General features: G+C 40.7%; 1 protein-coding gene across 2 annotated transcripts in view; it reads left to right on the forward strand.

Annotated features, from left to right (window-relative positions):
- Usp47 (ubiquitin specific peptidase 47) overlaps positions 1 to 22,612 on the forward strand; it is a 90,017-nt gene that overhangs the window by 63,894 nt on the left and 3,511 nt on the right. For both annotated transcript variants that reach the window (XM_006978595.4, XM_006978594.4), the window contains 13 exons: positions 827 to 958; positions 1,504 to 1,580; positions 2,078 to 2,133; positions 4,111 to 4,223; positions 5,031 to 5,135; positions 6,045 to 6,252; positions 7,473 to 7,588; positions 9,375 to 9,494; positions 10,799 to 11,576; positions 18,119 to 18,294; positions 18,612 to 18,692; positions 19,748 to 19,863; positions 20,149 to 20,267. In XM_006978595.4, the coding sequence (XP_006978657.1) occupies positions 827 to 958; positions 1,504 to 1,580; positions 2,078 to 2,133; positions 4,111 to 4,223; positions 5,031 to 5,135; positions 6,045 to 6,252; positions 7,473 to 7,588; positions 9,375 to 9,494; positions 10,799 to 11,576; positions 18,119 to 18,294; positions 18,612 to 18,692; positions 19,748 to 19,863; positions 20,149 to 20,267 (2,197 nt within the window). The remainder of the gene's footprint in view (positions 1 to 826; positions 959 to 1,503; positions 1,581 to 2,077; positions 2,134 to 4,110; positions 4,224 to 5,030; positions 5,136 to 6,044; positions 6,253 to 7,472; positions 7,589 to 9,374; positions 9,495 to 10,798; positions 11,577 to 18,118; positions 18,295 to 18,611; positions 18,693 to 19,747; positions 19,864 to 20,148; positions 20,268 to 22,612) is intronic.

The following is a 22,612-nucleotide window of genomic DNA, read 5'->3' on the forward strand; positions in this document are numbered from 1 at the left end:
GCCTAACATCTATGAGTTCACTCTCTACTACCAACAACAGAACCAAGAAAAAGAGAAAAGGTTCTTAGTTTATTATAGACAACATCAGGCATGTTCAGAGTGGAATAGCCATAAACTGATTTATTACAGAAATAGCACAGTTCTCTCTCTCTCTCTCTCTCTCTCTCTCTCTCTCTCTCTGTGTGTGTGTGTGTGTGTGTGTGTGTGTGTGTGTGTGTGTGTGTGTGTTGAGACAAAGTCTCTTCTGTGGAGCCATGGTTGTCCTAAAACTTACTATGTAAACAGGCTGGCCTTAAACTCAAGAGTTCTGGCTGCCTCTGCCCCCCAGTTGCTATAATTTAAAGTATAAGCCACCATTCCTGGCTTGGATTCATTATTAATATAAATAATAAATACCACATTAATATGTTACTTATCAAAAATACTGCATGAGTACATTAGAAGATACTTCAAATTACTGTAAAAAATAGAATTTTATTTAAAGGAAAAAGCAATGTGTTGGTAATTTTTTTGATCTTGACTATGCAAATTAAAACAGCCTTCTATTTAGTACCTACTTCACAATTTTAGTCTTTTATTTTTTCATAAATAATCAAGCATATGTTTATAGACATACATAGTTCCAAAGATCACAAGACAGCATAATAAAAATGTGAAGAAATATACTGAATGAAACCTGAGTTTTTTGGTGACTTGCTATTTTAACGTTACCTGAAGGACAAGTTAGCCTACCATAGGATGGTTGTCACATTACTTAACTCTGCATCCATAGGAAATAAGGATTGTGTAGCCTTCTCTTCCAATCATCTTTTTCTTCTCTCCTTAGAACTCCCTGATGTATGAGCTTTTCTCGGTGATGGTGCATTCAGGGAGTGCTGCTGGGGGTCACTATTATGCTTGCATAAAGTCTTTCAGTGATGAGCAGTGGTACAGTTTCAATGACCAGCATGTGAGCAGGGTAAGTCTCCTGGTATGGAGAAGTTACTCAGTGGCAGGGTGTTAAATCAGAGCAGAGATGCCTGTGATGGTATCTCTCATGTCCTCATCAAACCAGTCTTTCATTGTTAGCAGTGTCCTTGTTCTGCTTCGTTAGAGCTTGTTACATGTTTCCAATTTAGAGTACACCTTTTCCCTAGCCCCCACCCTTCTTATGTACTCCTTGTGAGTGATGTGGGACCAGAATCCCTTGAACCTGACTCACCAGCCACTGGTAAACTGAATTATCTGTGTGGTACTTCTTGACAATATCATGATACATGTAATTCAGAAACTAAAGGGTTGGATTAGAGTTGGGCTTGGTAGTTCACCAGCAGTTTCTAGCACTGGGGAGGCTGAGACAGAGGATTGCCCAGTGTTGAAGCCCAGCCTGGGCTACAGATTAAGAACCTAACTCAAGAAGGAAAAAAAAAAAACAACCCTAGAGTATTGGGTTACATATTTACATGTTGGCATTAATGTGATGGTGTCATTGGTTTTTACAAGAGTAACGTTACAACTTTTTAGATAACTCAAGAAGACATTAAGAAGACACACGGTGGGTCTTCAGGAAGCAGAGGCTACTACTCCAGTGCTTTTGCAAGGTAAGCAATAGCATGTTGATGCACTGAAGTGAGTTGTAGCTTCTCCACAGATCTTACTAAGAAAGCCTTCCCCAAGGGTCGGCAGACTACAAGCCATGGGCCTCTGTTCATAAGTGCTGGCTGATGTGTTCCCACTATCACAGACCATCTGGCTACAAAATCTGAGATTTTTTTCCCTTGACTCTTTCTAGCAAAGCAGTTTGCCCAGCCCTGACTTAGCTGTAGTAGGCATTGTGGTACACAGCCTTCTTGACGACCTCACTGTGTTACCAAAAGAAGATATTTTAACCTTTTCATAAGTGCACCATTAACAACAAGGAAGAATTTTCCTTTCTTTCTGGAATGTTTTAATTTTAATGTATCTGTGAATGGTGATAAGATTTTCTGATTATTTGAAAGAAAAAAATACTAATATTTCAAATGAAGATTTGATGCTTATAAATGGAATCTACCATCTATTTGAAGAACCTGTTAATTTTTTTTATATTTTTTCCTAGCTCAACAAATGCATATATGCTGATATACAGACTGAAGGATCCAACAAGAAATGCAAGTATGTTAGCCCATCGTAAAGTCATTTCCTTGGCATGTCTTGTAAACCTAGACAACTGCTTTTAGGTGATGTTAACAGCTAGGACTTTCTATGCCTGGGAGAGGGAATTATTAACACTGTTAAGAGGTAATACCAAGTGATAAAAATATTTGGCAAGAATCTGAGCTGAGGACAGTGATATGTGCTCAGTGATATGTAACTCTAGTTACTTGGTAGGCTGAGTAAGGCAAGAGGATTACAAGTCTGAGACCTACAATCAATTTAGCAGGACCTTGTCTCAAAATAGTAATTTTAAATGAGCAAATCACTTGACCTTTCTGAGTCTTTGCAGATGTGTAGACTGGAAATAATGACCCCTTGTAGAGTTGTTGTACATGAATGAAGCAACACTTTAGAGGCTTGCAGCATAGCTAGTATGCAGTGAAAGCTCAAATTAGCTACTGTTTGTTTCAGTTTCAAGCTTTCTGGATTTGTTAATATTTGCAGAGTTTGAGAGAGGACTCCATATAGTCTGAAATACTTCAGAAATCTTTTGATATAGTATCTGTTTATTTGATTAAAGAACAAATAAAATTTTGTGAATCTAGTACAAATTTTTATTATATTTTAATTTTATTAAGAATCCCAGGGGGCCAGCAAGATGGCTCAACTGGTAAAAAAACACTTGCTGCCAAGCCTGATGGCTTGATTTCAATGCCAGAACCTTCAAAGCTGCCCTCTGATCTCCCAGAAACAATCTTGAATATAAAGTGTGTTTGTTCTTTTTATGTATATTTTTGATTGATATTACTTTAAAATCTTTAGTTGTTAGGGTTTTGTTTTCTTGCTAATTCTTACTCATTGACAGTGTTGGAAACATGTTAAGGTGTGTATATGTTTGACTATAGACGCATACACAGATGATGACTTTGCTTATATTCTTTTCATAATTTAAAAAAGTCATCACTAGCTTTGATCTCAACATTTGTTTTTAGGACCTGATGTGCTCTTAGTATATCTGTTTCAACTATTATATTTTTTGTTCACATTTTTGTGAACAAAAGTTAGTTTGTGGGCTCAGTCAATGCAAAGTTTAAAACGTAGTCATCATTTCAACAAATGTATATTTCAAGACCTATAGATTGACTGGAGGCAAAGCCAGGATTGAAATCCATGCATCCTGTGTGCCTCACTGTGGACAGTGCAGTGCTTCAGCCCTTGGCTAACTCCCGGACTCTAGTTCTGTGGCATTGTGTCATCTCGTTGGGAATGCTTGTAGCTAGTTGATTGCAGGAAGGTGTCCTATACAGCCAGCAAGGGAAGAATTTCTTTCTTTTTCTTCTCTCTTTTTTTTAAGACTAGAGCTGATTTCTAGAAACATTGCATTTTCACTCTTTATAGGGCCTATTGATACTCATTGTTCTCCTTAAAGTCAAATATTCATTGGCTTTATTCAGGTGTCTTAATTTCACTTTGTTTCTTATATGCTTTTAAGTCACATGTTACTGTGGAGTTACCAGTTTGATGCCTCTGCCTTCTTTGGTTAGAAGGTAGCTGAAGGACTCTTGAGCAGGAAGGGAAGGTAGGAATGCTATCAGAGTGTTGTAGCAATCACGTATGTAGCAGCAGTACCTTTTATTCATTTGCATTAGATTCTAACCAATAACTTTTGGGCTAGGTGCTTTTAGTAAGCTAAAGGAGCCAAGGTCTGGAGAAGTAAAGTTGCCCACGGCCAGAGGGTTCCATGATGAAAGCAGAAGTTTAAATAAAAAGTGGTTTTCCCTTTCCAAAGCTTTTGAAATTTTGAAATCTCATTGAATTCTGCTAGGAATTGGGCCATTTACTAGGTCTGCATATGGTTTCACTATCAATACCTCTCATTATTGCCTGGAAGAAGCTTGTTTCACACTGAAAGGAGGACACGTGTTTCCATGGCAGCGCAGGAGAGCAAAAAGAGCACAAGATACTGCTCTGAGTGACACTGTTTTATGTTCCTAGAATTTCTAGAAGTGGATGAGTACCCAGAACACATTAAGAACCTGGTGCAGAAAGAGAGAGAATTGGAAGAACAGGAAAAGAGGCAACGAGAAATTGAACGCAACACATGCAAGGTTCGATTCCATGATTGTGATTGACAAGTGCTGTTGAAGTTTGCTCTTCTGACTGCTGTCATTCTCATGATAACCCAGAGTCGGTTCTGTGGACAGTTCTGCCCATGTGGTCATTAGGTAGTATGGCTTTACCACAGGATGAGCATAATTTGGTGCTGAAGTATGGTGATGTGTAGGATGGTGTTCAGTGCTTGTGTAGCTGTGTGAGGCAGGCATTCCCATGTCCTCAGGAAGAAAGGACTGGGAAAGGCACAGAAATGAAGGCCACACTTCAGTCACTCTCCCACTGCCCTTACTGTTCTCCTTCAAAATCCTTAAACAGATGGGAGGTGGTGGCCCATGCCTTTAATCCCAGTGCTTGCTTGGGAGGCAGAGGCAGGCAGATCTCTGTGAGTTCAAGGCCAGCCTGGTCTACAGAGTGAGTTCCAGGATAGCTGGGTCTACACAGAGAAACCCTGTCTAAAAAAAAAAAGAAAAGAAAAGAAAGAAAGAATAGTCCCAACTATGTCTTTTGTTTTTTAATTACATTGTTTTGACAATGAAGAAAAGTACTATCTGTTGCTGGGCAAGATGGGAGCACACCTTTGATCCAAGCACTTGGGAGGCAGAGGCAGGTGGGTCTCTGTGAGTTCAAGGCCAGCCTGGTCTACAGAGCAAGTTCCAGAACAGCCAGGACTGTTAAACAAAGAAACCCTGTCACAAAAAAAAAAAAAAAAGAAAAGAAAAAAAAAAAAAACATTATCTGCCAAAGAATTCAGCTGTGACACTTGACCTAGTGAGTTGATGATGGTATTTTCTGTTTTGTAGATAAAATTATTCTGTTTACATCCCGTGAAACAAGTAATGATGGAAAATAAGTTGGAGGTTCATAAGGATAAGACATTAAAGGAAGCAGTAGAAATGGCTTATAAGGTATGTCTAATGCACAGTTGGATTTTAATTTTGATAGCTCCCAAGTTTTATAGTTGAGATAGATGATGATCTAAGTACTTTGAATGGATTTGATAGCCTGTTAATCTCCCTCCATCCACCAGTTTCTTCATCTGAAAGCCATTTAACCTTTCTGAATCCTGAATTAGAATTAGAAACACATTTATTTGTGCTTTCTGTTTACTTAGAAGATATCTATTATGTGCCTTCTGTATGAGCCATTAGAGATATCAGGGGGAAGACATGGTCTTGGCCTCATGGAATTTATAATCCAATGGGAAAAAGTTTTTCTTTGACAATTTGCAATTATTTTGTTTAGATGTCATAAAGTAGTACATTAGTATATTGAGTAATAGTATATTGAGATAATTTATCCTGCAATAGTAACCATGATAAGAACACAACTATGTCATTGTATGGTTTGTGTTATTTTAGGAATAATGAAAGGTGGTTATTAAATAAAGCTAGGCATGGATGCTCATACCCTGTAATCTCAGCATTTGAGAGATGGAGGCAGTAAGATCAAGTGTTCAGAACCGGGTATTGGTAGCACACACCTTTAATCCCAGCACTCAGGAGGTGGAGTTCAAGGCCAGCCTGGTCTACAGAGTGAGATCCAGGACAGGCACCAAAACTACACAGAGAAACCCTCTCTCAAAGAAAAAGAAAGAAAAAAAAAATGAAGTGTTCACAATCATCCTCTTTTGCATAGTGAATTCAGGGTCAGCCTGGGTTACACGTGGCTCTTTCTCAAAACGAAAGGTATCTGTTACTCTGATAAAAATCATAATTGTATAGATTTTATTGTTTATATGAACCTATTAGTAGGATTACTGCACACGAAACTAAAGCACTCTATGTTTTTACTTGTGGGGGATTGTGTTTTGTTAGATGATGGACTTAGAAGAGGTGATTCCGCTGGACTGCTGTCGCCTGGTAAAATATGATGAGTTTCATGATTACCTGGAACGATCATATGAGGGAGAAGAAGACACACCAATGGGGCTGCTCCTGGGAGGAGTCAAGTCCACGTACATGTTTGATCTGCTGTTGGAGACTAGAAAGCCTGATCAAGTTTTCCAGTCTTACAAACCTGGAGGTAAGCAATTTTATACTCCTTTGAGTTACAGTAGGCTTTAAATTGCTGTGATCAAATGTTTTCTTCATAGAAGTGAATGAGATAAAAAACGTTTTTAATATGTTCTTAAAGTGCACATAATTTTGACAAGTTGAGAAGTAGTCAGCAATGAGTTTGAAGTTAAGTTTTAGCTTATGCTGGCACATGCTGTGATTCCAACAGTGGGGAGACTGAGATGGGCATTTCACAAGTTCAAGTGGGCACATTTGCTAGACCTTGTCTATACACAGAATTTAAATAATGAGCAGCAGCAACAAGAAAACACTTCTCGGTCTTCAGTAGGATTTTCTTCTTTAATGTGGAGTGCTAAATGATGTAGTATCTGCCTGATAATAAGAAATGCCGTAGTTATCGGCTCAACTCCTAAGGGTATCTCTGTCGACATCTTTCTCTCTCATCCTCTTCTCCCGCTTTCCCTCTCCTATTCATTATGGAAGCCATACACTTCCTTGCTTTGTGTGGCTCTGCTGTTCAAAGTATATTTATCATTTAAGTAAACACTATAAGGGGAAAATTGAGAATTAACATTAAAACAAAACAACTGCTAGATGTAGTTCTTGATGGCTATTTCTTTTTCAAGTGGCTAAAATTTAGTTATAAATATAATCTAAAAACAAAAAAGAAACTGATATACCACACCAGTTTGTGCATAGAATTTTCTGTGGGATTTGAAGTACATTGTTTGAGGAGAGCAACAAGGTCATGAATGGCTTAGTGGAGGTTGTTTATAAGCAGGGTTATATCTGCCCCCTTAGTATTTATTTTGCAGTCTCTACAGTAGATTCTTCTGTAAAGGGGCAATATGTATGCTTTCAGTGCTGTGACTTTCTTTCTATTTGGATCGTTTTGCATATGTATTTTACATTTGATCCTAAGACCAAGAAGCAACTGGATTGTATTTTTAATTTGCTTAATAAATTTGAAAGTGATGTTACATTTTAAAAGGAAATAAAAAATTTTTTTAAAAAAATTATATTTGGATTTTTTACAATGCATAGATCTAAAATAATGCTTTTTAATGAACATTAGATGGATGTAATATAAACCCATTATATTCAATAATGAGAGCATACTCTCTTTGCCATCATCTATTAGAAACATATTTAGAGTGCACTGCTCATGTAAAATACAGTTTAAGAAAATAACCTTCAGCTATGTTTTCATGTTTTCCAATGCGATAGAAGTGATGGTGAAAGTGCACGTTGTGGATCTGAAGGCAGAGACTGTCGCTGCTCCTATAACAGTCCGTGCTTATTTAAATCAAACAGTTACAGAGTTCAAACAGCTGATCTCAAAGGTAAGTGGTAAAATTAGACCATGAATGTTTTTGAGTTCTTACTGTGTGTACAGCTTACTGTAGTAATTCCAAGTTGTAGATTCTTCTGTAAAGGGTCAATATTTATAGGCAGAACACAATTGAAATACAAAGGGATACTTCAGGTAGAAGAAACAGACTGAGCAACTTTGGGGCATGAGGCAGTAGCACTGACCCAGACTATAGTTTGAGCTGGGTGAAACACATGCTAGGGATATGAATTCAATTTAGGTCTTAGTTAGGGTTTCTATAGCTGTGAAGAGACACCATGACCACCACAGCAACTCTTATAAAGAAAACATTTAATTGGATAGCTTACAGTTGAAAGTTTTAGTCCGTTATCATCGTGGTGGGACATGGTGGCATATAGGCAGACATAGTGCTGGAGAGGTAGCTGAGAGTTCTACATCTTCCACAGGCAGCAGACAGAAATGGTCTGTCTCACTGGGCATGGCTTGAGCATATATGAGACCTCAAAGCCCGCCTCCACAGTGACACACTTCCTCCAAGGTCACACCTACTCCCGCAAGGCCACCCCTCCTAATAGTGCCTGGCTGGCCTGGAACTCATTATGTAAACCAGACTAGTCTTGAACTCATAACTATCTTCCTGCCTCTGCCTTCTGGGTGCTGGGATTAAAGATGTGCACCACCACACCCAGTCTTTAATATTTTTATTACATTTCTTTATTTTGTGGTGTGTATGCATGCACTCGGGCTTAGTGACAAGAGACTTTATCCACTGAGTCATCTCAGTTCTGAATGAAAGGTGGTGACATATTAATAGCAACAGTGAAGTAGAGGAGCAGACTTGACAAGAATGGTGATGGATTAAATAGTGGCTCAGAACATAGGCCTATTCTGAATGTTTGAGCAGGAATGAGATGAAGAAAACATTTGGATCTCTTTGGATAAATGGACTGGACCATGTATGACAAATGACTGTTCTCTTTCAAGGGTCCCGTACTGTGTACCTTGAGCACACAAACAGGTAGAGTTTTGCAGCCTTCCTTACTGTCCATTGAATGCAAGTTAAAAAAAAAAGTTTTAAGTACAGTTTTCAGGTCTTATCTTATAGCTCAATGTCTGGGGACTTACTGACCATCAGTAAATAAGTGTTCTGGTTGTGAGGGATTTTGTCAGTTCTGTCAGGTTTGGTGACTGTCACTGTGTTGAAGCAGTAACAGCTAAGAGATTTCAACCACTGTTGGCAGGTACATCAGAGGACAAATCATACTGTACGGTGGCCTGCCTGATGGCTAACTTGCCCACACGTGCATACCACATGATCAGATGGCTCTGTGCATTTAAAATAAGTGCCACATGCAAACATTTTCAATCCAGTGCAAAATATGAGCCCTGAGGTTGGATTTAAAAAGAAAAAGGAGGACAATACAGTATGTTAACCCACTCTGATGAAGCTAATAACCTCATTGAGGAAAGAAATGTTTAAAGAACAAATGTAATCACAGAGTTTTGTCATAAACAAAAGCCTTGAAAGTTAGAAAGTGTTACTTTGCTCAGTTTACAGCTTAAGTGATAGGGAGATGACTAAGAATTTTTCCTTTGAGTCACCAAAAACTGTTAAATCTCCACTTAAAAGTATCTTTCTCTGACACTTCTTTTGAGGAGTGAGGGTTGGCCCTAGAATTGGCACCCAGGTCCCTGCGCTCATCAGCTTTGAGGAACTCACCAGTTTTCTCTTCCGTGTGTCTAAAGCCAGCCAGAATTCCTTTGGGTAGCACTCTGTACTGACACTCTCGTTACAGGCCACGCACTTAGCTGCAGAATCCATGCGGATAGTGCTGGAACGCTGCTACAATGACCTGCGCCTTCTCAGCGTGCCCAGCAAGACCCTGAAGGCGGAGGGCTTCTTTAGAAGTAACAAGGTATTCCTTTAGCTTTTCATTGTGTCTTTGCTGCTAACAAATGGAGTAAAGTTGAGTATTTATTGTAAGCCTGGCTGCGAGCTACCAGCACTTTCCCCATCTGTCTGTGCAAGAGTAGCCTTTCAGTGAACACAGCTGCCCCAGATTTTCTTCCTTTGTCATCCAGTTGGGCTTCTTTCTCTGCTGACTCCTCCTTGCTGCTGCTCCTTTTCCCTCTGCCCTGTGCCCTCTGCCTGGGAGCACTTTTTCCTGTTTCCCTGCCCTCCTTCAGTTTTCAAGCTTTGAGATTTTTGTGATTGAGTCTCCCTCCTTGGTGACTGTCTTCCTAGTTTCCATCCTTGAGTTCCCTGGTAACCAAATTAGAGATGGGCCTCGTGAGACTCTCCCACGCTTGTCCCCTTTGCCTGCTCGTGTCTCAGTTGGGGAGGAGACAAGTTGTCCAGCTTGTTTTAGGGCTCGCCACCTTCAGTGTGCCATTGATACCATGGCTTGCCCCGTGTCCTGCTGCATCCAGACTTGTTCACTACCTTCTGCTCAGTACATTTGCCAGTCTTTTGTCTTAGTACATACTTCCGTGTAACCTTTTTAATATCTTATTCTGTGTCTTCTTCTGATATGTATGTGTGATATTAAAATGTAATCTATGAGCTGGTGAGAGCATTCATCAGGTACAAGATGCTTGTGACCACGCCTGACAACCTAAATTTGATCCCATGAACACATAAGGTAGAGAGAATTGACTACCTCAAGTTTTTTTCTGAACTCTGTACGTGTGCTGCACACCCATACACCATATACACACTCGTGTGTGCACAAGTTTTTTAAATATAATTTCATTTTTTTAATGTTTAAACTATAATAATGTTAATTTATGGTAAAGAGTGCCAGAGCAATCCTTTTAGTCCCCATTTTTTTTCTTACATGGTTAACTAATAGTCTTACTATATAACGTTTATTAAATAGTAATAGGTTTACCTTTTTATGAAAAACTCAACATAATGTTAATTATTGCCAAATTTATGGTTAAGTTTTGTTTTGTTTTGTTTTTTGGAGACAGGGTCTTATATTTACCTTAGCTGGCCTTGAACTCACTACGTAGACCAGCCTAACCTGTGACAGTCATCCTGCCTCTGTCCTACAAGTACTGAGATTGGGTATATGCTACCATGCCTGGTCAAATTTATGTATAATGTCGCAAGTTTTATAGCATATTATGTACTAACTTGTATTTATACGATGTTCTTATGAAGAATAAGAATACCACTAATGTTGTATGGAGTGTAACTCTCTCACTCACTATTTAGGTGTTTGTTGAAAGCTCTGAGACTCTGGATCACCAAGCAGCCTTCACAGACTCCCACTTGTGGAAACTTCTGGATCGACATGCAAACACAATCCGATTATTTGTTTTGCTGCCTGAACAATCACCAGGATCTTATTCCAAAAGGACAGCGTACCAGAAAGCTGGAGGCGATTCTAGTAATGTGGAGGATGATTGTGAAAGAGTCAAGGGACCTGCAGGGAACTTCAAGTCTGTGGATGCTATTCTAGAAGAAAGCACTGAGAAACTCAAAAGCTTGTCACTGCAGCAGCAGCAGGATGGAGACAATGGAGACAGCAGCAAAAGCACTGAGACAAGCGACTTTGAGAATATTGAGTCCCCTCTCAACGAGAGGGGCTCTTCCACCTCTGTTGATAATCGAGAGCTTGAACAGCACATTCAGACTTCTGACCCAGAAAACTTTCAGTCTGAAGAACGCTCAGACTCAGATGTGAATAATGACCGGAGTACAAGTTCAGTAGACAGTGACATTCTTAGCTCCAGTCACAGCAGCGACACTTTGTGCAATGCAGACAGTGCTCAGATTCCTCTGGCCAATGGACTCGACTCTCACAGTATCACAAGTAGTAGAAGAACTAAGGCAAACGAAGGGAAAAAGGAGACGTGGGACACGGCCGAAGAAGACTCGGGGACTGACAGTGAATATGACGAGAGTGGCAAGAGCAGGGGGGAAATGCAGTACATGTACTTCAAAGCCGACCCCTACGCCGCAGACGAAGGCTCTGGGGAAGGACACAAATGTATGTACTTGAGAGGAAGGCTCTGGAAGGGCACCAGGGTGTTCCTCACTAACGTTTGATTAGGCTTCCCTTGCTTAGCTCTAAGACTGCCTTACGGTAACTTCATGGACTGTGAGATAGTTCAGCTTTCTTCCATTGGCAGTGCAGTACTTTAGGCAGTAATTGTGTCGAGTTAAGTAGAAGAGTAACCAGTAGTAGGAAAGTCTGTGGTAAGAATACCAAGGAATACTTGAAAGGTAACATACACCCTCACTGCTAAAGAAGCCAGATGCTTTCAAGAGTTTATTTTTGTTTGAGAAGTTTATATATGCATAGTAATGTGTTTGGATCAAATCCACCCATTTCCTCTCCTCCAGTACATTCTCTATTCCCCACTACTGCCACTTTTCCCTCCCAGCTTCATGTGCTGTGTGTAAACTCATTGAGTCCACTTAGTGCTGTCTCTATGTGCATTGGTATAGGGCCATCTACTGGAACAAGAGTAGCCTCTCAGGGGCCACACCCCTGAGGAAAACTTGATCTTCTTTCTCCAGCAGACATCAGTTGCCAGAAGCTTCTCACCTAGGTTGGTACTATGAACCCTGCCCATCGGTGTTGGAACTTCGACTGTGTTGACTTCTGCAGTTGTGCATGCATTCACTAGCAGCAGCCTTGCCACATCTGGCAAATACTGTTGCTACAGATGTTCACTACCTCTGGCTCTTAAATTTTTAACACCCCCTGTTCCGAAATGTTCCTGAGCCTTGGAGGGTAGGGTGTGTGTATGAGATAGCTGTCCCATTTAAGGCTGAGTACTCCATAGTCCTTTGTTCTCATACAGTAACCAGTTGGGTCGCTCTATTAATTGCCATCTACTGCAAAAAGAAGCTTCTCTGATGAGGGTTGAGAGATGTACTACTCTATAAGTATAACGTCATAAGTACTTAAGGGACAGTTTATGTCCATTTAGCAGAATGATAGTACTAAATTCTCCCTTAGGGCCTGTGACCTAGCCAGCCACTGGGCTTTGACCCAGTTAATGGTCCTGTCTTGTGGAGCAGGCCTTAAGTCCAATCAGAAAGTGGTTAGTTATTCCCATTAACATATTTGCTACTATTGCAGCAGTGGGCAAATCATATTGGGCCTGTCCTTATTGTAGCTCTCCAGATTCACATCTGGGTAAGACAACTGGTTATTTTTCAACCCCAGTAGCGTGCATAGAACCTCCCAGCATTTTGAAAGTTAGCCAACGGAGATAAAACTTTCAGGTCAGTACCAGCTTGATTTCTCCATGCCCTATGACTCAGTATGTGGTGTCTTCAGCAGTAGGGTCTTAACATCAAGCTATAGAGGATAACCGAGAGCTATGGCAATAGGCTTGGATTGTTTGGATGGCTTCAAAAAATTGTTACTCAGTTTGCTGGAAAAAAAATTTTTTATACCTCTTTTCTATGTCCCAAAGGAACAACTTCATTCCCACATCCTTTAAAAAATCTATATTCAGTGGCAAAAGAAAGGGAGTTTGGGAGGGAGGGCTCATTTATCACCTGAGTCTTATTTTATTTTATGTGCTTCTGGGGATGGAACTTGGTACTTTACCACTGAGCCACATCCCAACCCTTTTAATTTGTTAATTTAATTGTGTTAACTTGATAGTAGGCAAGAGATAAACTAGAGTTCTGAATGTTACAGATCTCAAAGGACAAAAGAAGGGAGAGATTTGTCAGCGTAAGCATTTGAGAAAGGCAATAACAGCAGGCATACCCACAGTGTAGACCTGTATGAGTTGTAAAAAGAACTTTTGGAAAGGACTTTTACATATCCACAGGTTAGAGCTAGTCACAGGTTAACAAGAATCAGAGTCAAGATATATTTCTTTGTCTGGGTGGTGGTGGCTCATGACTTTAATCGCAGACCTTGGGGGCAGAGGCAGGTGAGTCTCTGAGTTCAAGGACAGCCAGGGTTACACAAAGAAACTCTGTCTTGAAAAGACCAAAAAAAAAAAAAAAAGCATATATTTCTTTTCCCAAGTATGAAAAGGAAGTAGCTTTCTGAAAAGTTAAATATTTAGTACTATTACTCTTTAACAAAACATGTATTAGCCTGGCTTGGTGAAATGTGCCTTTAATTGTACCGAGTGAGGGGCAGAGGCAGGATGATCTCTGTGAGTTCTAGTCCATCCTTGGCTACATAGTGTGGGACTCTGTCTCAAAAAACACAAACAAAGCATTTATTAATACTCCCCCTGTGTTTTTTAGTTTTCAGAATGTTTATTTCTCCAAGTGTCTCTGAATTACTAAACCAAGTCCTGGTGTCCTCCATTGACATATTAGAAAACTGCAGCTCGCAGAAGATGGAGGCCTGGCAAAAGAGCACACATGTATAACATCTGTACAGTGAGCAGCAGGACTGCCACAACGTATATATATGGCTTTTTTAAGAGTTTGTTTTTGCTTATGTTGGGGGGGAAGAGTATATGTATGGGGATGTTTAAGGAGACCATAGAGGAAATCAGATCACCTGGAACTAGAATTGCGGGTGGCTGTGAGCTGCACTGCATGGGTGCTGGGTACTGAACTCTGGTCCTCTGCAAAACACCAGGCACTCGTAACTACTGAGCCAGCTTTCCAGTCCCTGTAAGGCTTCTAATTGAATGTGCATGCTTCCTTTACCTTTGGAAGAGAACCCCTAGGTGTCAGACCCCATATAGCAAGAAGTAGAAATGAAAGACAGCTCCGTCAGTAAAATGCTTGCCTTGCAAACATGAAGATGTAATTCAGTACCCAAAGCCCGTGTAAAAACAAACAGGTGGGGTGGTACACACTTGTACTTGTAGTCCCAGCTCTGGGAAGGCAGAAGAAATAAGCAGATCCCTAGGGCTCTCAGGCCAGACAGACTGACTCCTTAGCAAGCTCCAGGCCAATGAGAAGCTCTGTCTCAAAAAACAAGGTAGATAGCTCCAAAGGAAGCAATACCTGATAGTGCTGGCCTCCACAAGCAGGCAGCATGTATGTGCATACAGACGTGGACACATGTGTACACAAACAAAGAAGAGACTTGGCCCAGGAGATAGCATATCAGATAAACATGCTTCCTGCTAAGTCTTGATGACCTGAGTTTGATCCCTGGAACCCACATGGTGGAAGGAAAGAACCAAGTTGTCCTCTGACCTCCACATGTACTCTGTGTTCCCCTACATATACATAGACAAGTTAATAAATGTGAAAATGCTTTCTAAAAAGAAAGAAATGAGATGACTTATAGACTGACAGGTCTATCTTTTAAATGAAGGTAAAGAAATCAGTAATAAAAGTGCATAGTAACCAATAAGATCTAACTAACACCAGAATCCTTTGACATCCGTATATGTCCTGTAGAAACTCAAGTGTAAAAATGTAGATTGCTGGCCAAAATGGTGACAGAGGAACAATATTGTACTGGTGCTTCTTCCGTTTCCATCCAGGGGCTGCACCTCCAAAGGCTCATTAGCATGTATGGTTTCATGTATTCTGCTCAGCAGCTGTGTGAAGCCTGTTTTCCCTGGTGAAATATCTGGTTCAAACAGGTTCAATTGTCGGGGGTTGTATTCCTAGTAAGGTATGCTGCCAGGATTCCACTCTGGTATTCTGATTGTAAGCCACCACCTAGATGCCACTGTCACTTTTCCTGAGAAGAAAACTAGCAAATAGCAACTGCTGCCTGGCTACAGTCAGCCAATAAAGGTGCTGAGAAAGAGGAGAGCTATTCTCTGGAGGAAGAGCTTGGACATTTCTGTTTGACAGAGAACAGTAATTAAAATCAGTTGGCTAGTAGTCTCTACCTCAGCATGGATTGATTCAGCAGGAACACTTGGAGTTAAAGTCTAAAGTCTCATTTCTCTGTTTGCAGATTTGATAAACTCTTTAAAAGGTAGGTTACTGGCCAGTTTAATCTTTCTGGAAATGTGTAGTAGGCTAGTCTTACTGCTCACCAAAATAATAGATAGGGCTGGGAGGGGAAACCACTTTTCCCATCTGTTTAGGCTACTAGAGACCATATAGAAGACTTGTTTGCAAAGAAAAGTTCTACATTGATCTTGATGTTTAGAAAAGGCTTGGAGATGGGGGCAGTGGGGGTGACGGGGGAGATGCTGGCCAGCTGCCAAGGTTCCCAACTGTCTCTGCTGTGACTGAGTCACTGCAGTCCTCAGTGACTTGAAAGTGAGTGCTGGAACACAGTGGGCTATGAGCGATGGCCTGGTCACAGTGGTGTAGTGGTCAGATCTAGCAGACAAAGAATTCCAAATCCCAAGAATGATCTATCATGCATAGCATCATAACATTGGCAGCTGACTTAGGCAGTAACTGAATTGCATCTAAGATGCTCATCCTTAAGCCACATGGTGTGCTCAGGAGTTCCTTAAGGGAGTAATTACCTCTCTGTAAAAAACGCGCCCTGGTGTGACCTAGTTGTGGTAGTGCTAAGTCTAGAGCACTTAGGTATGAACAAGAAAACCAAATAATGGATATAGTGCATGGACTTTGAAATGTCTTCATATAATTTTGGTATCCTAAAAATACTTGAAGTTGTATTATGAGAAGGCTTGATCCTGTGGATTTTAGAGGCAGAAGGGAAAAGAGATGTGATGGTCATCTCTAACACAGTTAGAGCTGCTACAGGAAGAGAGTGTTTGCTGAGGCTGTAAGTACAGAGAATTCTAATCACAGGCTCCTTAAAGGAGCCAGGAGTTCATTGAAACCAGGCCTGCTTGGTGCTTGACTCCAGATTAGACTAGATCAGTAACCCAACGTCTGTGTCTCCCATGACACGGCATTACCAGAAGCTAGGAGAGGAACCAGATGGCCTTGTATTTAAGTGTTGTGTTGGGCTCATAGAATCTTATGGGAGAACTGAGGTTCACATTGGATCCCTGCCTATAAGCCCTCAGCTTTTGATTTCCAGTCACTTTCCATTACACACCTCCTTCAGAATCTCTAGTGTCTTGTTGAACAGTGCAAATGTAAGCTTGTTTGCCATATGATTAACATTTGGGGACATTCCTTAAAGCTTAGAAGTTAGGAATCTAGCAATTAAAAAAAAAAAAAGCTTCTTCAAGCTCAAGCTCATGGCTGTCTGTATTTTCTCCTCATTTACACTCCTTACATCTACTGATATCTGTTTCATTACCAGGCAAGTAGTCAGTGAAGATTAATTCACTTGAAAACATACTCAGAATGTGTCATCCATTCAGGAGTTGAGCTGGCCTGAGAATGTAAACCACAAGTGTTTATGGCCTTTTGTAAAGTTGGAAAGAAAGGGGGTCCTACTGACAAGGTAGCCAGCCTTAGGGCTCTTGAGGACAGCCTGGAAGCATGGCTGCTGTTGGGTTTCATACTTGCCTTATTACAAGAGAAAAAGAGTGAGGCCTGCAACCGTGTTTGCTAGAATGTAAAGACTAGGATAGCTAGATGCATTCTTACAAGTATCTAATAAGGTGCAGAAGGCTGAACGGGGTAGGGGTAGGTATTAGGAAAGAATAGAGAAATAAAGCTTATTGGCCAGGCATGGTGGTGCACACCTTTAATCCCAGCATGGAAGCAGAGGCAGGTAGATCTCTGAGTTCTAAGCCAGCCAGGGCTACATAGTGAGACCTGTCTCAAAAAAAAAAAAGAAAAAAAACAGAAAAACAAAAGTAGTTTATGAGAAGTAATCTTGTCATGATGCCAAGAGAGTTTCAGTTTAAGCTTAGGGGAAGTGAGAACAATAGATCATTTACATACAATCCTGCTATAGTTCAACCACATGATAAACATGCATTTCAATATGCTAGTCCCTTTTTTTTCCTAATAGAAATCCCAGAATTATTATTCCAGATAATATTGCTGCCAGATTTTGAGATAGCTGCCATAGATTTTGCACTGTGCTAAAAGCTTCATAAATGTGAGCTCATTGAATTCACACACAGCATTGTAACACTATGCTTTCATCTCCATTTTCCCTAGACAAAAATGGGCATGGAAGCCAGTGGTACCTGTGTCTCATGGCTAGTAAGCAGAGGAGCAATGGTGTGACCCAGCCAGATGGCCAGAACTAGTACTGTGACACTAGAAACATTTGTGCTTTAAGAGCAGCAGTTCTTAACCTATGGTCATGACCCTTTGAGTTGCTGGCGGGGGTGGGGGGGTGGGGGTGGGGGGGGTGTCGCTTAAGTCATTGGAAAACATAGATATTTACCTTATGATTCATAACAGTAGCAAAATTACTGTTAGGAAGTAGCAGTGAAAATAATTTTATGGTTGGGGGTCACCACAACAGGAAGGACTGTATTAAAGAGTCTCAGCATTAGGGGGATGCAGACCACTGGCCTAGAGGTTTGATAGATTACACTTATCAAGTCCTTAGTCTTCATCTGGGTTGTTTATATGTTGTCTTGTTTTTTTATTTAGTGTTATTACCTAAAAATCTAGCCCCCAAAAAAGATACTTTTTCCTATTGATGGTATGATAAGAAATGTGCTCTGTTTTACAATACTCAAAGGCTGCTTTCACATTTTTGTTCCTGTTTTGTTTGGTTTTTATACTTAGGGTTGATGGTGCATGTTGATAAGAGAATCACCCTGGCAGCTTTCAAACAGCATTTAGAGCCATTTGTTGGAGTCCTCTCCTCTCACTTCAAGGTTTTTCGAGTATACACCAGCAACCAAGAGTTTGAGAGCGTCCGTCTGAATGAGACCCTTTCGTCATTTTCAGATGACACTAAGGTTGATTCCGATAATCCTTGTAGAATTAGTCCATTTTAAGTAATGGGTTTGAGCGCAGCTTGCAGACCTTCCAATGAAGGTGAAGTAGGTAGCCCCCAGGATAGGTGGTTGGCAGCTCCTGGATGTTTGGATTGTTCTTTGCTTGTTCACCCAACAGGCACTGTGTCAGTTAGAGTTCTAGTGGTGGGGAGTCCGAGGTGAAGGTGCACCTGTTCCCTGGGAGCCCATGAGATAGGGGTGGGGAACCAGAATTAACAACAGAGTGAGCCTCAACTGCTGCTGAGGCAGTTCATCTAAAGAATGTTCTTGATTCATAGATCACAATCCGGCTGGGGAGAGCGCTGAAGAAGGGAGAGTACAGAGTTAAAGTGTGCCAGCTCTTAGTCAACGAGCAAGAGGTGAGTGACACTTACGACAACAGGAGAGTACCAACCCCTGCGGGTCGAGATAGATGACTTGTAGTCATCTCATCTCTTCTGCAGTACTCAGTTCTGCTGTGACAGTACACAAGTAGTCTGTATCCCAGTGAGGTCAGATTTACAATACAGGCATGGTGTATTGTCACACACGGGAGTAAGCAGGCTTTTCCTGCATTGAGAAGGAGATAGATGTGTTTATGGTTGCCTTCTGGGAAGGATGGTGCTGTTGTACAGGAGGATGGCAGCTGGCCTATGTGGGTACCTTCTGTGTCCAAGGTAATCATGGTTTTAGAGGCATCCCTGTAGTGTGTTGTATGATATCAGTTCCTGCAAAGACTCATTTAAACTCCATCAGTTAGCTCTGTGGTCTAAGTCCTGTTTAGTATTCCCAGTCTGTAGATGAAGAAGTTAGGTAATCTGCTAAAGGTCACAGTTTGAATGCTGTAGCAAGGCTCTCCACAGACTGGTTTAAGAAGGAATCAGACTATTTCAGTTTATCTCATACATAAGACTTAGACCTAAATTACCCAAACGATGAGGAATGTCTCCAAGATGCTCATCATATAGTCATCTAGACAAACATGAAGCTGGAACTTTGTATACAATGCCTTTATTAATTGAACAATGTTTTATCAATCATCTTATCATCCTATTTTCATTCATATGCTTCTGAGTCCTTTGTTATTTGTTGAAGACTGAATGTACATCCCTTCATTGAAATCCATGGAACTATGCCTTTACCTTTCAAAAATTGTCATATTTGATGACAAATAGGGAAATATGAATACATTATCCTAGTTAATCATCATGATAACTCTGAAAGGAAGCTATTGTCCCCACTTTACAAGAGAGAAAACTGAGGCATAGGCTGCTCACAACTGCTGAGCCTATAAGTTATGGAGCTAACAAGAACAAGGAGACAGATTCTTAAACTCCATCTGGCCCTTCCTTGTCACGCTGCCCAGCACAAATAAAATGCCTTCTTAACCTTTGCTTCATGGTGACACATGAACTCTGTGTGTTTATATTCCTAGCCATGCAAATTCCTGCTAGACGCTGTGTTTGCTAAAGGCATGACTGTGCGGCAGTCAAAGGAGGAGCTGATTCCTCAACTCAGGGAGCAGTGTGGCTTAGACCTCAGCATCGACAGGTAAGTGAGACAGGCCCCAGTGCTGGCTGTTCATGCCACCTTCCCTCCAGAATGTAGTGCCCAGCATTAGGAGTAGTAAGCCGAAGTGCTAGACTGCTTGAATTTCCCTGGAGAATACAGGATGTGATGTACTAGAGGCATTACCTCTGCATCACCCCTAAATTTTAATGAGTAACCATTTGTCTTGTACTTTGAACCCAGTTCAGTTTTGGTGTCTAATTAGTGTACTTTTTTAATTAAATATGTCAAATTATAGCATTTTTAAATGTATTATTGTATTTTTAGGTTTCGTCTAAGGAAGAAAACATGGAAGAACCCTGGCACTGTCTTTTTGGATTATCATATTTATGAAGAAGATATTAATATTTCCAGCAACTGGGAAGTTTTCCTGGAAGTTCTTGATGGTATTATCATTGTTTTTTGGAGAAATAAATATCAATTAGAAAGAACCATAGAGCTAATGGAAGCCTAATCGCTTAGTGCCTGATCTCAAATTGAGTTGTGAAAAGTGTGCTGTATAGTGCAGTACTGTCCTTTATCGGCATCCGGCCGTGGCTTTGTGCCTGCTCCATTCCTGAGATTCTTCTTTCTTTCCTTGTACCTAACATAGCTGCTTGCATTCTTTTTAGAAGATATCACTTTTCTTTTGCCTTCTAATATTTCTTCTTTTTTCTCATTTTCTGGTACATAAAAATTATAATTTAAAAGTTTGATATGTTTTTGGTTCATTGTGCAGAAAATTCTGTTGGTATTACCTTAGTCATGCTTGTTATTTCTTTATAATTGTCCCATATTTTATGTTGAGAATATGCTATTATAAGTGTGTCAAAGACATTGAAAATAGCTGTTAGTGGCCTAGGCTACTGCTACTTCAGAGTGCTACCAACAGGACAGTTAAATGGCAGAAGTTTAGTCTTTACTGAGGTCAGAGGTCAAGGCATTAGTGGAACTGTTTCTTTTTTTCTTGCTCTTATTTGGGAGGTGTGTCTTCCACGTCACTCCCCTAGCTTCCAGAGCTAGGGTGGTCTACGTTTGGCTTATAAATAGTTAATGTACCCCATCTTTGTTTTCAACTTCACATGGTAGTCTCCATGTGGGCTTGTCTGTACCCAAACTTCCCATTTTTAGAGTACACTAGTCAGCTTGAATGGAGGTCTACCCACTTACTTTAATTTGATTCCATAACTGTAATTAGGTTACATTCTGGGTTATTTGGGCACTTGGACTCCATGTTTGTTAAAACAAGCAACGGGGCCCATGACAGTGACCTGGAGCAGCACTTGTGTCTGCCACAATTCCCACTTTAACTTTTAGTGCTAGGACTGACTACTGCTCTCAGAGTAGTGGGGGAGAGTGGCTTCGGGGAGATCACATTGAGGTGAACAGTTAGCTTTGTCTTATATGTTTTGATGCCACTTCTGTCCACAATTTAGACAATATGATCATAGTTCTTAGGGAGTTCAATAGCCCTTCTTACTAATTGTTTCTAATCTAAATCAGCACCACTTTAGCTAGGTACTTGACAACTGGGGAGGCAAAGAACTCCCAGGGCAGCAGGCACATGCTGCATGCAGGTGTCCTCGATGTCTGGGATCTGAGAGAACAATAGCCTTGTCTGAGCAGACTGAGATAGGATCATGAAGGTCACATAAATAGGCCAGTGCCACAGAAAGTGGCACTTTCATTGTATCATGTCAATATACATTTTTAACATCAAAATAGATGGATAAAAAAATGAGTCATGTGATTAAATCCCAGCAACATTTATTCAGCCGTAGTGTACCAGATGCTGCTTATCTCTGGTGTTATAAACATGAATAAGCTAGAGATTGCCCACCACATGCACAGTCTCAGAGGAATAGAGCAGCAGGTGTATCACTCTTAAGTTGCTAGTTGCTGAGACTGGCTAACCACAATAGAAATTATGTGTATGTCTGTCTACCAGAGAGCTAAGTGACAGGTGAGCTGAATTTTGACAAGCCACTGAGTTTTGGCTTCAATGAAAGAGGGATAAAATGAAGGTAGCTTGATGGTAGTTTAGATTGAAGTCAGAGCTACTGGCGTTGGAGGAGACTGAAGACCTAAAAGGAGAGTGACTGGAAGAGTGATGTCAGACAGGAGTTGAGAGGAAGCAGTGTCGGTTAGGACACTGATGGCCAGATGGTAGCTGAGAGTAGAAGGTTGTGTGTGCACATGCTTTTAAAGAAAGAACAGGAGCTGGAGGCCTGGCTCAGCAGCTAAGTGTACTGGCTTCTCTTGCAGAGGACCCAAGTTCCGTTTATTCCCAGCACCCACATAGTACCTCTCAACCATCTGTAACTCCAGTTCCAGGGGATCTAATGCTCTCTTCTGACCTCCAAGGGCAGCAGGCATGCATATAGGCAGATATACATATAGGCAAAATATACACAGATATACATATACCAAAATTCCCATACACATAAAATAAATACATAATTTTTAAAGGGGGCTGAAGAGTTGCCTCAGTGGTTAAAAGATCTTGCTGCTACTTCAGAGGACTTGAGTTTGATTCCTAGCACCCACATCAGGCAGCTCACTACCTTCTGCAATTTCAGCTTCAAGGGATCTGACACTTTCTGGCCTCCACGAGCACCAGCACTTACATACACATATCCATACAGAGACACACATAAATAAAATCTTTTAAAAAAAAAAATAGAACTTTGTGTTTAGTTAGGAACTACAGGAAAAGTAAGATTATAAATAAGCCTTTTGAGAAAATAGAATG

This window comes from Peromyscus maniculatus, chromosome 1 (genome assembly GCF_049852395.1).
Source record: "Peromyscus maniculatus bairdii isolate BWxNUB_F1_BW_parent chromosome 1, HU_Pman_BW_mat_3.1, whole genome shotgun sequence".
NCBI classification, from domain to species: domain Eukaryota; kingdom Metazoa; phylum Chordata; class Mammalia; order Rodentia; family Cricetidae; genus Peromyscus; species Peromyscus maniculatus.